Raw genomic sequence first — 17,562 nt, forward strand, 5'->3', positions numbered from 1 at the left:
TCTGTATGTACAAATAAATAAATCTTTTAAAAAAAAAAAAAAAAAAAAGTATCATTTTAATAGTGTCTTAGGAACAACAGCTGCAAGAGAATTTTATACTCTCACTTACATACGCTTACCTACCCTACCTGTCTGTAGGATAGGTCTCTTTCTACTTTTTTAATCCTCATAGCCAGGAGTAAAATTACAAAGGATAACAGATTTCAAAAGTTTGGCTTTAAACTGTTTCAATTAACTCCATTTAAAATCTTATAAATGTCTGCCTATCAAGTTTTCAATTTACGGAGCTGCTTCATATATAAATTCCCTATAGATTCTAAATTATATGTTACATATTTTTAGATAATCTATATCAAATTAATTTCTTGCACTAAAGCCATGAAATTCATTTCTAGAACTGGGAGGGCATAAGAAGGGCATGGCTAGAGGTCTTTCTATTCAGCTTTGGCAGCTCCTTCTTATCTTCTTTCTCTCTGTACAAGAGCACTAAAACAAGGTAAAAGGGAATCTAGTCCCGGCCCTCCCTGGTGGCACAGTGGGATAAAGCACAGCACTAAGAAGCTAAAGCCACTTCAGCATGAGTTCGATCCCCACCAGCCCGGAGGTGACCACATGGCGCGGCAGATCTCTCCTGACCCGCCCGCTGCTCCCCTCAGCAGTGTACTTCGTCAGTCGGCCTGTTCTGCCCCCCACTGTCTCTGGTGAATCCGCTCACTGCCCCTGAACCTCTGGCCTGTACCCCAGTTCTGTATAAATAAATAAATAAGAAACTTATTTAAAAAAAAAAAAAAAGGGATCCAGTCCCAAGAAATAGATCACTGAATAGCCAACAACCAAAGTTCTTGCCGTATAATTTATCACTAATAGAGATAGAAGTGCCAGTGGCACCGGGCAGACAATACTGCAGTGCCTTCTTCGGGTACCCACTGATACTCAAATAATACAAACTAATATTTTTCACAGCAGGTAACACACCAAAATAACAGGCTTGGTAATGTTTAAAGTCTATTTTCCCCCTGACTACTTTTAACTGAGAGCCCGATACTTAAATATAACAATAATAAAGTCCATGCTTAAAAAAAAAGGAAAGAAAAGTATACTGAAGTCAACCCTGTTCAATTTAGGAGTCAATCACACAAAGAAAATGTATACTTTATGTCTGTGGAAAAGAAAGAACTATAAAAATGTGTAATTTCCTTTGGTTCCTTCTCATTTTCCTAAATGCCTACATAATGGAATTAGTACATTTGTACTAACACAAATCATTTTTGGCATATTTTCATTAATTCTTTCAATATTCCTACAGATTTCACATTACTTCATTTTATAGATGTTAAGGACAACAATAAAATTATTATCATAAATTCCACCTTAAAACTGTACTAATAGGAAGACCTTACAATAGAATTCAGGTCTCCTCTTCATACAATTCTTGTACCAAAAAGGTATTAATGAATCCGCATCAATTACTGCTCCTGCCTCTTCCTTTCATAATTTAAAAATATTCCTGTGGATGCTGACTTAAATACTTTTAAGAAAAGTTCCTTAAACTTTGGTGCTCGAAAAGAATAAAATATGCTCTTAAATTAAAATATGCATATACACACTGCCCACCAGTCTCTTACCATAATACCAATAAAAAGTTTAAAAATTGAAGTTAAAAATTTCTAGCACACAAGATTATGGTGCTGACATATGGGTAAATTGGGGGTGAGAAGCCCACAGGGAAGCCCACAATTGAGAGGAAAAATGTACAAAATGAAGAATGATGTAAAGAATAAATGTATTAAAAAAATTTTTTTTAATTTTAACACTTCATGTGAACTATCAAAATACCAGTTTACCTCTCTTTTAATAATGGGATCAGGATGGTCTAAACATTCAATTATTGTCATCTGGTGTTGAAGAGCTAGAGTAGGATCCTGTTGAATAACATAGGTAAGAGCCTTCAGACCTAGAAACAAAGATTACATTATACAAAGTGACATGAAACAAATACTCAGCAATTTCAAAAGCGTTCTTTGCAACTTCTGTTAGAAGAACCATTTATCTTACCTAAATATTTAAGATTTATTTTAGGTGACAGAACAAATTTTCCAATGCACTTGGCAGCCTTCTCAAGTAATTCAGATTTTGGGTAAATAGAATAGACTGTATGCACACATTCAAATAGAATAGCTAGAAAAAGAAAATATAAAATGTCAAGGTTCATGTTAAAAGTAAAATAAAACACTCTAAAATTCACAATAAACAAACTAATTGGAAAATTTTTCAAAGATGTGAACTTTACTGTTTTCAGGCTTACATAGTTTTTACAAAGCTAACATAGTACAACTTAAAGAGAATTTTATTTATTAATAGGTAAGAATGACATTCATTCATGCAACAAGTAGTTACTAAACACCCATTATGTACCAGACATTCTTCTAGTGCTATGGATACAGCAATGAAGAAAACAGACAAAATCCCTTGCCATCAGGAGGTCACATTCTAATCAACATGAAATATATTCACTGTTCTTCCTATCTACATAGACATTTCCAGTACTCCTTGAATGCTTTAAAAATTTTATTCTCAGGATGTTTCTGCCATTTACATGCAGAAACCATATAGTTTATTTCAATAATTTCAGGATGTTCTAACATTTGTTTCAAAATAAGGCCACTACTCAAAAATCTTCAAGTCACTTCTTTAAAAAAAATAACCTCAGTGAATACAGAACAATCTACTGAATATCCTTATATTCAGTGTGTAAACTTGGTTTTCTAATGTAGTCAAAGATCTGGTAACTACAAGAGAGTATTAAAATGGACACTAACATTTTTTCAAAATCTTTTAAAGAGCATGCATCATGAAGCTAGAGTTTTAACATGGTAAAAAATAATCACTAAGGCACCATAAAGGACATGCCCTACATGATCACACTCTCAGAACTGAGACACAGAAGCAAACTGTGTCTACTGCAAACTGAGGCATATCATGTTTTTTTAAAAAAACTGTTTTTTTTAATTGAGGGAAAAGTAGTATATAACACTGTATATGCTTCAGAGGCATAGGTTATTAAAACCTCTTCATATGTATGTTACCACACCAAACCCCATATATCAAGTTCTTGACAGAATCCCTCCTCTATTTTCAAAAGCTTAAAAATATAACATAACGACCAGGCACTTCTTTAAGTATAATATAGATTCTGATTATTTTAATGTTACATACTGCTAAATTATTTATCACCTGATGCCTATCACAGATGAATGTGGTAAACTTTATAAAACCCTTCTAAGAGTGGGGTGGAGGGGAGAAAGAGAGAGAAACAAAGAAACAGAGACAGATGAGAAAGAAATCAGAAAAAATATGAAATATAAATTTCTCCTTAAGAAGGGAAGTGACTTTAATTAAAGAATAAATTACAAAGTTAATTGAGCCTAAAAACATACTTTGTACATTCAGATACTTGTGCTGTAAAATGTCTTTACTGTGCTAAAAATTAAACCAAAAGAGCCTTGCCTTGGTCTACTGACTTATCAAACTAAGGCAGGAGTGGGTAAACTGCCACTAACTCTAGTGTTCAGCCTACTTTTATAAGCCTATAAACTAAGAATAGTTTTTACATTTTTAAAAGGTTGTAAAAAAAATTTTTTTTTAAATGTGATAGAATCTTACGTAGCCTGCAAAGTCTAAAATATTTACTATCTGGCCCCCTTTTCAGAAAAAGTTTGCCAAACCCTGAACAGACATAACAGTCCTAAGAAAGATGAAAAACGTTATTGCTTAATTTTCTGTCATAACTAACATATTTTCCTTTAGTTGCTATCCAATTACTTTACTCACAAAAGCTTCTCAAAACTCATCTAAAACGTAAACTTTTAAAATCAAATGTGAATAAGATTTCCAGAAAGGTGATATAGGTAAAACTAATAGTTTAAAATGTGTACTTACTAGTCAACTTTCTAGTCAAAATCTATAGGCATAAATGAACTGAAAAATAACTAAAATTAAAATTAATTCTGTTCTAACATTTGTGACAGGGTTTTATCATATTGCTTTGGGTTGGATTATGCTCAAATCCAATTTGAAGTTCTATTGATACCTTATCTTTCACAATAGATTTTCATTTTAAATAAGGAATATCTCCATCTAATGACATCACTTTGACAAAGAGAAATACTTGCCCAGTGGGTATGAAGCCTCTTATGAGTCTTGGGGGAGGGATTCCTGGTTCCTGCTGGATGTGGGTGGAAATAACTGCTGATACTTCCCTGCCCATGAAAGGGAGAGACACCTCATTATGGCTCTCAGGTGGCCTCCATTTACAGTGAGGTGGCCATGGTGTTGGTCAGACCCTGACTTTCCACAGTAGGCTTCTTCTAACATCATTCCTACAAAGAGAGGAGGGTACCTCTTTCTTCCCCATTCCTGGAAGATGAAATCCAGGTGTCCCACATCATCTCCTTTGACACTTCAGGGGAGAAGGCTTCCTATCTTGCCTTGCAGGGATGAAATCCCACCTTAGTGGGAGCACTGGGGTACCCTGTCACTTCTGGTGAGGATGAAATCTAACTGTTCCTTTACCTTTACAGTACTGAGTGCGTGGCTGGAATAGAGAAGTTTACTGACTAGAAGTTTTCTCCCTTGTTGGTATGCCCTTATCTTCTTGGTCCTCTGACTAGAGAGGAGGGTTTCTGGGTTATTTTTATTACCCTCTTGCCATTTCCAGGTTGTTGACTCTCCAATACCCACTTTGGGGCATATAAAGCAAAAAGAAAACTCAGGTTATTCATAATGAAATGTTCCTTCTATGCCAAGAAAAGACATCTTCTTTTTTACACCTTTTAGAGTCTGCTGTTTATTTTACATATGGTATACAGGATTTTTTTTGTGTGAAAAAAGATTTCTATCTAATTTGATGGTTTTGTCATCATGTGACAGATGGTTCTGTCACCTGTACTCCATTTTATATAAATTCCCCAATTCACTAAGTGGCTTGGTAAAAATGTTATTCTGGGAGTAAAAAGTTGAGGATAGGACTAAGCTATTAAGACTCTAAACAAAATCTAAGAAGTTACAAAAGATGGATACTTGACAGAAGTTGGAAAATATGGGGGAACCAAAGTAAAAAATGATCAATTAAACAGATAACAGGAAAAAAGAGCTATTACCTAATATTAGCTTTTTTCATAGTTTTGTAGCATTTTGCCCACATAAGTCAAGCATTTAAATGCAAATTCTGGGTATCCATTTGTTACACAGTAATACCCAAAGCATAAAGTATTTATTTGTAAAGCTGAAATGTGCAATCATTATATACGCATAATGTATGCATCATGTACTATATAATCTAAACCTTTACAGACAACATAACAAGAATCACAGGGAATGAAGTTCTGAGGATTAGAAGGTTACTGGGAAGCAAGTGTAATGATATTCCCAGGAAGATTCTGAAGAACCAAGTGATGGTTTAGGGTTTAGTAAGGAATTCTGGGGAAAGTTGCGGAAGAAATGAAATGAAATACTGTTAATTATGATGTCCACTCCCTGTCCCTTGGGCAGACCACACTCAAATATTACATAATCAAACTCAGCCCAGCCTAAAACTGACTAGGTAACTTTTCTTACTAGATAGCAAACACAGGCTCTAGTCTCTGAATCACAATTATGCGGCTTCCTCACAATTAAGTCACATTTTTAATGAACAGAGGTACAGAGGAAGTCAACTACGGAAGCAGCATTCCCCTTCCAGCTGCCAGGGACTCGTTCCCGGAGCACAGGCTTCGCCGCAAGAGCACCTTCCCTGACTGCTGCTTAGCAGGACTTTTCCTCCCGGTATTTCTTTCCTTTTTCTCATTTGTCATTTTACTCCTTCTCGTTCTTTTAGACACTGGATCCCCATATCTTTCTAAATCTCGAGTTCTCTATGTCCTGCTTCTGCTTCAGAATACCTCATAATTATTTTTATAAGAGTTCATACCTTCTAGGCAAGCATTTTGGTTCTGCCTATTGTACAGAGAATTCCTGTCTGTGTTCTTTCTTAAAATATTCCATCTTTTTTCATTCTTTACTAACGTCTCTCCTCTCTTAGCACTTGGGTGTTCCTTTATATCTCTCCTAATCCTAACAAGAGCAATTTCACTAATAATTTTTCCCCAAGGAAAACAACTAAGTTTTCTAAAAGACGTAGTGCTGTGTCTACCCAGTCTTTACTTTCCTTCTTTTTAGCACAGCTCAGATTTGGTTCAAGTAACCACTGCTGCTCACACAGCCATGTGCTCCCTAAGATGTTAACTCCTTTTGGGAGTCAACTCCAGGGAATGAGCTCTAATTAGTGTGAGCTAGCTATGATCATCTCATCTCTTTACCCAATTGTAGACTTAGAGAAGGAATTTGTTTTGGTGCATGGATATGACAGAAGGTCTACCTGGCATCCTCAAGGAAAGAATTCCTCTGATCTTAAGAAGACCCCAGGTAAAAGTGAATCCTTTCTTCTAAATGCCATCATCATGCCTAGAAGAGAAGCCTGGCCCTGTGGTAGCCATCTTGTCTCCAACCTAACGTTAAAGTCAGTCCAAGGAAGAAATGAAGGGATCAGCCCCGACCATGGGATTGCCATTCTTCCTGTTACAGGAAATAATAAATGTCCTTATTTAAGAGGGAAACTTTTTTAAAATAAATCAGTATCTTGCCCCAAAATCTTCCACATTCCACACCTTTAGATTTATACAGTATAAAATCCAAACTCAAGTGGCTATACAAGAGGATCTCAGCAACATGGCCTTTCTGCTCTCGCACTATACACTGTGCAGTCAGGCTTGTGAGTCAGTGTTCTCTAAAATATGTTAAACACTCCACTTCTGCTCCTTCCCTCATGCTCCCTTAGCCAGAATTCTCTTTAACTTCCCTTCTTTCTAGCTATCTAAATCCTGCACTTTCAGGGTCCCACTGTATCATCAATCTTATGTGTACCCTACCACCTCTGAAATCCAGTAATATTTATCCCCTTTTCATTCTGCCCTATTATATGAGTTAATAAAAAGTTCTTGTCCATTACATTGTAAATTCCTTGAAGACAAAGATTAGCTTTATAATTCTTCATATCCTTTACTTACTCTATGCAATGCCTGGTATACAGCAGATTCTCAATAAATGTCTTTGATGTAATTTATTTCTTGATTTGACACTAAGATAAGTTATAATAATAGAACTCTCATTAAGAATTTCGCTTTGAAAGTATTAGGAATGAACGTTAAATAACTTTCTCTTCTTTAGTTCCATTAAAACATATTACTTATCAATGAATTCAGTGCCAGGTAGTGGTGTTTGCTAGTCAATAAGACAAACACAGTCCCTGCCCTTATGAAGTTTGAAATTTAAAACTGACATTCTCAACATTTATACTGGGATTACTAGAGAACAACATTGACATAATCAATGTAAACCGTATCAATACAAATATGATGGGAAAGCATAACAATATAAAGATGAGTAAAGGAAATAAATGAAACAACAGAAACTATAAGGCTTCTGTGGCAAGGTAAAACACTGGACTAACAGTCTACAAACTGTTGGTGTTGGTTCCAGCCCTTTTATTAAAAAGAAGGGTATCCCAGTAGAGAACATTAAAAAATATTTTCTTAGGTATATAATTTTCTCCAAGTCAAGTAACAGTGGTTATCTCTAGTATATGGAACTAGGCGGTGGGTGGTAAGAGTGGAAGTGACACATACTATTCACTGAATACCCTTTTGTACCTTTTGAATTTTGAACCATGTGCATATCTTACCTATTCAAAAAAAAAAAATCAAAGCCAAAAAGTCAATCAACCCAAAGGAAAAGTTCTGTAAGTTAAAAAAGGCAGATTTTTAACAGAATTCCTTGAAAACCTTTCAAACCCTTACCCTTGACGGTAATCATATTTCAAACTAAATTTTTTAACTTTTTAGTTACCTGGAAAAATTCTGACACTTCTCTGGTTTTCTGACAGCTTCTAGCCAAACCACTTGTCTCAATAAAGGTGATTTCTGCCTCTCCCTTTTTTCAATCTCATTACATAGTAGGACCCTTGATAGTATCAACTGTTCACTATCCTACATATGCATTAAGGGCAGGTCCTGTATCTACCTTATTTTTCCTTAAATCTCCTACATTTAGCATGGAGGAAACCATTAAGTCAATCACCTTTTTCCTCAAGCTTGTGTTTTGTAGGTATTCGACAAATACTGGTCAAACAAATTAACCAACCACTCAGATTGCCTTTATTACCATATACACATGTGAAACATAAATCTATGTCACAGAATCTTACTAGATTAAGAAATTACTTTTCATTTGAGTTTTCTCTTCTACCAAAGCATGCAGAATTCAAACTGTTTTAGTTTTCTTAAATACCTCCAAATATCTCAATTTCTCCACTAAGCTTTCTCAAAGTGACCAAGAAAAGAACGAAGGGCCCTCCCTTGTGGTACAGCACTAAGAAGCTAACGCCACTTCAGCATGAGTACAATCCCCACCCCGGAGATGACCCACATGATGCAGCAGACCACTCCTGGCCCACCTGCTGCTCCCCTCAGCAGTGTACTTTGTCGATCTGCCTGTTCTGCTCCCCACTCTATCTCTGGTGAATCCTCTCACCACCCCTTTGCCTCTGGCCTATACCCCAGTTCTGTATGCATAAGTAAATAAATCTTTAAAAAAAAAAAAAGAACTAAGAAAAATTTTTCCCTACTTTGGCTATTAAAACTGGAAATTTTTTGGTTATTTTTTTCAGTTCTCTATTTCATCCCCCAATTTTTTATTTCCTATCATTACTTTTAAAAATTATATGTAACATAGTATTGTCCATTCACAAAATAGTAAGTTATTACTTATTACTCTACAGCTACAAATCCTTATATGTTTCTACAAATTCTTTGGTTGTATTCTTAAAAATCACTTTTCTAAAAACTCCCATGTGCTTCCCCTCATCTAAAATCCCATAGTACCAAGTATCTCTCCTTTGTAACATTTATAGCACCTGCCCCTTTTCATTTATCTAGTCCATGAGCTCAATGATAATACTATTTTTCACAGATATAGCCCAAACATCTTACACAGGGCCTGACAACAGAAATAATAAATATTTGACAACTAGTTGAATCATTGATTTACTTATACTGCATTCAATTATAAACTTTTATAAAATATGGAACAGATCTACTAAGTTATCTTCACAGGCAATTAGATGCTTAATCCGTTCATATAATTTCTCTTAAAAAAAGTCTTAAGAAAAAAATGTAATGAATTCTCAGGTCAGCATTTAAAATGAAGTTGTAACTGAAAATTAGTTGTTATTTAGAGCTTACATGGAAAAATAGTAACTCAAAAAAGAAAAACAGTAATTCAAAGAACCACCTTAAAAAATGAACATGTAACATTCTTAGAGTTTATAGTAATCTGACACAAATTTAGTAATAATACTGAAAAACACTATTGGTCATTAGCATAGCATTTACATGTTACCTACCATATGTGACATTGTGATTTAATTCGGCTCTTCGTAAGGATTCATCAAGAACATCATACATTAATTCACTTGTCCTGTTTAAAAGATATTTTATTTGCAGTAGAATTATAGTATTATAACTCAATAAAACATTGCTTTTTCAAACTTCTCTTTAAAACTGAGGATCTATAGAAAAGAAGTGAAAGAAATTCATTTTATGAAGTATTTCACTTCTTAAAGATTCCATCTGTTTGTTATCAAAATTGACTACTTAATAAACAGATATACTGATATATAAGTTGATTAATTCTTTCCTCAATCTGTGTCTAGTTTACAGATCTGATTTAGGTTTGGTTGGTTTGGTTTAGATGAATACTAGCCTATCTTTTATAACTTTCTTCATAGTAAAATATTTCTGCTTTAAGTTACAACAGTAATACCTTATATATCCAGATTACTTCTATCTATATTTTAAACAATTTCAAAATAAAAAATACAAATACTTATCTTTAAGTAGCACTAAGTTCCTCACAAAGAAAAATTTAACTTTCATTTATCTTAAATATAGAAAAACCATATTTTGTAGAATCAAGAGACCTATACTGTCCTAAATTTTTTTTATTGTAGAGACACTGGTTTACAACATTACACAGGACTTAAGAGATACATGATCACACCCTTTCAGTGTATGTTACACCACACCACACCACACCCACCATCACCATTCCTGTTATGGTCAATGCTTACGGGAACAGTAATTATGTTGAAGCCAATGCTCTAGGAAAATACAGTGCTTCAGAGAACCCTACGCCTAAGAAATAAAAAAGTACTCCCAATAGGCCAGTGAGAAAACCATAGCTTCTGAGCTGATATTTCTCTGTATTTTACAAATTTTAAAAGTACTAACAGGAGCAAAAAATTACCACTAACAGAAAATACACATAATAGTCTCACTGAAAAACTATACCATATAACAAACAAAAGACCAAAATAATCTGGGGTTGTACAAATTTGATATGATATACATCTCCTTAAGAAAATGTTTTTTTCTAAAAAAAAAAAAAATGTACTTCAATTTGAATGCATATACTTTTAGTCTGTCTTTACTTAAGTAAATATCTAGTGAGAAGCCAAAACCATACTGGCTCATTTTATTGCATAAGCATTTCTTCTACTGACAATACCATATAATACACATTACAAATCTTCCCACCACCCCCCACCACAAAAAAGTTCAGTGAAACAATTATAGTCTAGCTACTCAATTTCAAAGCCAAAGCTAATACCTGGTGGGAAAAGTCATAACTAACCAATGAAATATGGAAACATTTGCAGGCATGGTCAAGCTAAATGTTAGAAACCTAAAAAGTAGAATGCTATAAAACAAAAGAAAATAAATATAAATCACTAAAAATAAATGACTTTTCCAGTAACTTAATTCTTTCAACTAAGAAGTTTAGAATCCTGTTATAAAATGGCTTAGTATTTTTACTTTGCCATCTTGAATTACATATAAAATTTATATTAACATAGTCTCATTAAAGTTATAAAGGAGAAACATTTTAATGTTTCACAACTATAAGATTTCTACTCTTTATTGAAGAAATTGAGCCAACCTATTATTGAAGAAATTGAGCCAACCTATTAATCAGCTGAGCTCCATAAAGGTAAGCACTATCTTAGTCATGTTTGTCTATAGTCTCTAAATCTATCCATGAATGAAAGGAGAACAAGGAGCCAGTGAATTTAGTAAATTGACTAAATGCCTCCAAAGTTAATTTCCTGACAATATAATGGCAATAATATATTTTAGACCAAAGAAGTCTAAATAAATTACTATGAAATTTGTGATTTTAAACCAAAAAATTAATTTAACTTAAATTCCACAATAGGATATGCTGAGTTGTGTAAAATAAAACTAAGGCTAGCACTTTGTGTGTGTGTGTGTGTGTGTGTGTGTCTGTAAGAAAGAGAGAGTGTGTGTGTGTATGTGTTTCAAGACCTTCAGATTTATAACCCAAAGTTTAATCAGAGCCAAAGCAGTGTTGATCAGGAGCTCATGAGCAAATGGATGCTGACAAGATGATGATGAGGCATTTCTAGGAGCAAAAGTCTATGGACAGTTGCTTTGGAAAACCAAGTTAAAGAAGTAGAGTATAAATGTACACTACTGTCTAAAAGAGAACAGCTAATAAAATCATACACTGATTATCAAATATCTTCTCAGATAGAAATACTTCAGGGATTTAAACCATGGTCTCTGCTCTCAAGGAACTAAAGTCTAACTAGACTTGTTCTCAAAGAGTTCAGAAAAAGTGACTGTGTATGTATACATGCACGAGAAAATAAAGCAAATGCTATTTATTTATTTAAGGGCATAAGGGAGTTCCTTATACAGTTGGAGCTTTTTTATAAGTTTGAAACACTATGGCAAAATACAAAGCTATTAATATATATGTAGCTGGAAAACACTCATAAAAAATTTCCTACAAATTACTGGCGAAAAGAGGAATTCAGGGTAATTGAATTAAGAAGGTGAAATGCTCACATCAATTATAGCAAGGGTCAGAAACAACAGCCCACAGGCCTAATTATCCCAATGTCCATTTTTGTATAGCTATAGGTTAAGAATGCTAATTTTTTTTAATGATTGAAGAAGAAAATTAGTTTCAGTATCTATAAAAGTTGTTTTGTGTCACTAAAAAGCTGTTTTCAGTCATTTATAAACTGTGACTACTTTTGAGCTACACAGCAGTGTTGTATAACTACAGGAAACAACAACATAAAGTATTTTTTACCTCATCATTTACAGAGAAGTTTCTCAACTTTTAACCTAAATTAAGAAAGCTTAACAGAAGCTACGGAGCTTCAAAGGTTATCTTTCCCTATGAGCAGGATTTAGATAAGCAGTGAGACAGGACTATCCCAGCAACCAGAATTTCCATACTTCTTACAAAGGTTCCTTTATCACTAATAAGTTAGTTAAGCATTGGGAATAACCTAGCTTATCATAAAACCTCTAGGTGACTAAAATGTAAGGTTATCAAATTTACTCAGACTAATTTACCTTTGATCATCTTTTCCTAGAAGTCCTAGTATTCTCAAGAGCTGAATTTGTAACCATGGTGCTGGCACACTGTGGTAATTGAAATCTACTGGGAGCTTGCCTCCAACTACTTGCTTCAAAATTGTTACAAAACTCCCAGTCAAGTCTTTATATCCAGATGAGTTCTCCTACATCCAGAAAACAAAATAAAACAAAAAACTTTACTAATAATAAATGTCTTAATAGATATAAAATAGACCTGGTTAAAATGCCTTATAGACTTTAACGCAATACAAGCTACTTAGATGTTTCATGTTCACATTTAATGAAACCGGGCTTTGTGTAATTTCTTCCATGATGAAACCCTCTGTCTATCCCATCTGAAGTTGAATTATCCCCTGAAAAGTGTCTACCACTTTGTCCCTATAAGCAGTTTAATCACATTTCAAATGTTCTTATAATCTCATCTAATAGCCAATATAGTTATTCATCTTACTGTGCTTCACTACATTGAGTTTCACAGATTTTCTTTTATTTTTTTTTAAATAAAGTAGCATTGGTTAATAACGTCACTTAGATTTCAGGTACACAAGTTTGTTTTACTTTTTTAAACAAAGTGAAGGTTTGTGGCAACTATGGATTGAATATGTCTATCAGAACCATTTTTCCATGTGATCACTTCAAGTCTGTGTCACATTTAATGTACATTATTTTTTCAAACAATGTTGTGGAACTCTTAATATATTACAGTATAATGGAAACAACTATGCACTGGGCAACCAAAATACTGTACTTGCTTTATTGCAATTTTTGCTTGATTGTGGTGGCTTGCAAGTGAAATCACAGTATATCTCTGAGGTATCCCTATACAGCAATTAAGGGGGAAAATAAAAAGAACTGCATTATTTAAAGAGGGGAGCACAATCTTTTTGATGAAAATAAAGAGCTGTTTGATATCTGAATTTTATATGTATTTCTAATGTAAATGTGCTTGAGGTGGAAGAGCATAACCAAGACTACTTACACATTTAAATTCCCCAAAATCAGTGAATCTGAATGAATTGACAAATGAGAAATAAAACACAAATTTCCCAAAATGAACACTGAATTCTTCATTGTAATTTTCATTATGTATCAAGGACAAATTATTGGAAGAGAGTATTTTTTTCAAAGCTCAGTAAATGTTAGAGGAAAAATCAGACATTATTAAATGTGCATTTATAGCATATTATTTTGGAAAATAATCTATGAAAGTGAAGACAATCTTCAGTTCTCTAAATTTAAATTGAATTCAACAGCATATTCTATTTCACTATGAGGTACTCATCAACTCTCTCACAAATACATACTTTCAGATACAAAGGATTTCAAGCGACAATAACCTGGGACTGAATTAATACGAACTTGTCATCACCATTCAGAAAAATTTTACTATATCATTCAGTCCTTCCTAGTCTGAAAGAGCAGTTATACCTCGCACAATCCCATCTAGCTCTCATCATTTCTATAAGCTATTATGCACCTCATGTTTATAAGAGTGACTACTTCAGAAAGCACAAATCTACAGTGAAATCACTTCAATAGCTACTTCAAACAAGAAAAAAATCTAAACATTAAAAAAAAGCTAATTCTGTAACATGCCTACACTGTTTGCCATCAGTAACTTTCAAAAGCTACTACAGAAAATAAAAATAATAAAACACATATTGGTAATTGTGCATTTTTACTGAATAATTTGAGTTTTCCTTTATACTTTTAACAGTACTAACTCTGTACCTGCTGAAATCTCTAACTTACCTTAATTATCCGAAGGTATATGTGCAAGGAAGCAGCCATGACCCCAACATCTCTGTCACAAAGCGCTTTCCGAAACTTAATGTGGATATGCTGTACTTGATTAGGAGCGATAAGAAGGAATTTATATAATGCCAGGACAGCTTTTCTTCGTATAATCTCCCTAAAGATAAAAAATGAAATCTAAGCAAGCTGCCTGAATTATCAAGGATTTAGTTTGAAGAATATGGATCAAATGATTTAAAAATATTAGCAATGTTTTGGGTGGTGAACATAATAATATAATACATACTGACAGTGATATAAGGTTGCACACCTGAAACCTACATAATGTTATAAACCAATGTTACTTCAATAAAAAAAATACATGTGGATCAGTTATAATCCTAATCTAAAATGAGAGAATTATACATATCTATTATCAATTTCTTTAATTTAATCCACCAAACATAAAAAGTGATTATTTCTAGAGGTAAGGCCTCAAGAGATTTTAACTGATCATGTTATATATTTCTCTAGTTACCAATTTTTTGGTAGCAAGCACGTATTACATTTGAAATGTTAAAAAAGTTACTTCTCTAATTCCATTTCTGAAAGCCCAATGTCTTGAAATTATGAAAAGAACCAACAGTAAATTTACATCAGGTTTATAGTTGCTAGTTGATGTTCATTTTTACTTTATTACTTCTTTCCCCCTGATCCCTTACACTCCTGTCAAGAGTGAAACCATCCAGTATTTTTCTTTTCCTTTCTGACTTATTTCACTAAGCATGATCCCTTCCAGCTCCATCCATGTTACTGCAAATGACACTTGGGTGAAGTGGTGGTGTGAAGTCCATGAGGATTACAACTGAGATGAAAAAATGTACAAAACAAAGAAAGATGTAAAGTATATATATACAAAATTAAAAAATAAATAAAAGCCATCTGGCCAAAACAAATTTACATGAGGTATGGTATATTACCATTAAGCAACCTCTTTATTAATATTAAAAGTCTCGGCCCTCCCTGGTGGCGCAGTGGGTTAAAACACAACACTAAGAAGCTAAAGCCACTTCCGCCATGAGTTCGATTCCTGCCTGCCCCAGAGGAGACCACATGGCGTGGCAGACCTCTCCTGACCCACCCGCTGCTCCCCTCAGCAGTGTACTTCATGATCTGCCTGTTCTGCTTCCCACTCTGTCTCTGGTGAAGCCTCTCGCCGGCCCTGCACCTCTGGCCTGTACCCCAGTTCTGTATGAATAAATAAATAAATCTTTAAAAAAAAAAAAAGTCTCTCAAATATTTTGGCAGATTCACATAGAATTAAAAGGGGTTACTCCTTTCAGTGCCCAGCTCATATACTTCAAAAACCTCATTACAACAAAGGGGGAAAGTATACAAAAATTCTGCTATTCATTTGTAACAGATAATGAAAATCTACCACACAAGAAGCAAAAATAAGGCACTACCTTTTCCAAGGAAGTATATTTCTTGCTCTTCTATCTCATGCTTATTTTCCACATATCTCATATTTACAGACTAAGCTAGCAGTGCTCACATGTGTCACCAAACTGAAGTATTACTTCTAAGGGTTCTTTAATAATGTAGTTTTCTGTTTTCTAAAACCAGATTCTTCAATGCAATCCTCTATGTTCTACTGAGGAACAGCAGTTACAAGATTCATAATGAATGATAACCTAGTTTCTGCTAAATTCCACTTACAAACAATTCATTCTTTCTAAGCAAACTATCTCATGATGGAAATTCTTTTCACATAGAAAGAAGATTAACAATGGACTTTCCATTAGTATTAATACTTTAATGACTGTAAACTACATCTCAGAGTGGAGTTACTGTGTATTAAACTATGTATTAGTTCTTGGAGACAGGAGATAAGGAAGATGAATACAAACTCTGAATAGACTCAGGAATTTCTTGGCCTGGCCCTAAATGGTAGTATTATTGCAAGACATCAAGACACCTAGTTTTGGGTTCTAGGTCTTGCATACTGAAATATAACAGGGACTCAAAAGTCAGGTCTAAGCCCTATTTCATATAATCTATGTGACATCTATTAGCCTACCTGTAGCTCTGTCCCATATTCTTTCTTCTTTACTCCACAGCATGGAGTTAGGTATGGACATAACAGCAGAAACAGAGTTTCAAAAAGCCTAAACTCTAGCTAGTAGAAGACAGGAGAAGCCAGGATTTGAAATTAGAGTAGATGGGAAGCAGTAAGGAAAAATTCAATTCTCAAAAGAACTTCATGCAATAGCAGTGGTATGAAAAAATTATATAAAAATATGCTGTGCTATGAACAGATCCACCTATAATTATCAAAAACTACATTTTATTTCCAGTGATTGTCTATACCCAGAAAATTTGTTCTAAAAACAGATTTGACATAACCAAAACATTATTAAGTCTGAAAAACCTATTAAACTACTTTATAATGTTTAGTAAGTGTTATTTTAGCTAATAGATTCATGGCCCAAGATTTTTTGACAAACACAGATCAAAAACAATATTTTACAAGCTTAGAACATTTTACTGGCTTTAAGAAGCATATGAAATATATATTGTAGAAGTGATCAAAAAAAATTCCTCAAATCTATAATAGATAAAATAGTGTGATCACAATGAAAAATGTACAGTGTTTCCTAAGCTTTAAAAGATTATGAAGTTAAAAGGTTTGATCAAAAACAAAAGATTTTCAAGTGTAGTAAAAAGTTAAGTCAAGCTAATAAGGAGAGAGTAAAGACCTCTTAAACTACAATTTTTTTCTTGATATATTCTGCTATAAAAAAGAATTTGGGGCCCTCCCTGATGTTGCAACAGCATATTAAAGCACATCACTAAGAAGCTAAAGCTTCTTCAGCATGAGTTCAACCCCCGCCCTGAAGGTGACCCACATGATACAGCAGACCTTTCCTGACCAGCTCCCCTCAGCAATGTACTTCCTTGATCTGCCTGTTCTGCTCCCCACTCTGTCTCTGGTGAAGCTTCTCACCGCCCCTGCACCTCTGGCCTGTACCCCAGTTCTGTATGCATAAATAAATCTTTAAAAAAAAACAGAATTTGAATGTTACAATTTTGATATGAGAGCATCCCCCATATACCAAAGTTTTGTATTCATACAATTTCAGTCATTTCCATATATGTTCCATTATTTTACGTTAGCCTCAAAAAAACCTGTGAGAACTAAGGCGCTTCAACCATTCCAATGTAGCTAAGGAAAAACACTACCACTGTTTTTTTTTTTTTT

General features: G+C 34.0%; 1 protein-coding gene across 1 annotated transcript in view; it reads right to left on the minus strand.

Moving 5' to 3' along the window:
* The window catches only part of AP4E1 (adaptor-related protein complex 4, epsilon 1 subunit), a 58,546-nt gene that overhangs the window by 29,852 nt on the left and 11,132 nt on the right, over positions 1-17,562 (minus strand). The window contains exons 6-10 of the mRNA XM_004687793.2: positions 14,319-14,478; positions 12,543-12,709; positions 9,497-9,570; positions 2,056-2,178; positions 1,845-1,954 (exon numbers count right to left, since the gene is read on the minus strand). Coding sequence (XP_004687850.1) covers positions 1,845-1,954; positions 2,056-2,178; positions 9,497-9,570; positions 12,543-12,709; positions 14,319-14,478 — 634 coding nt within the window. The remainder of the gene's footprint in view (positions 1-1,844; positions 1,955-2,055; positions 2,179-9,496; positions 9,571-12,542; positions 12,710-14,318; positions 14,479-17,562) is intronic.

Source organism: Condylura cristata, unplaced genomic scaffold, assembly GCF_000260355.1.
Source record: "Condylura cristata isolate star-nosed mole 26May11 unplaced genomic scaffold, ConCri1.0 scaffold00023, whole genome shotgun sequence".
Taxonomy (NCBI): domain Eukaryota; kingdom Metazoa; phylum Chordata; class Mammalia; order Eulipotyphla; family Talpidae; genus Condylura; species Condylura cristata.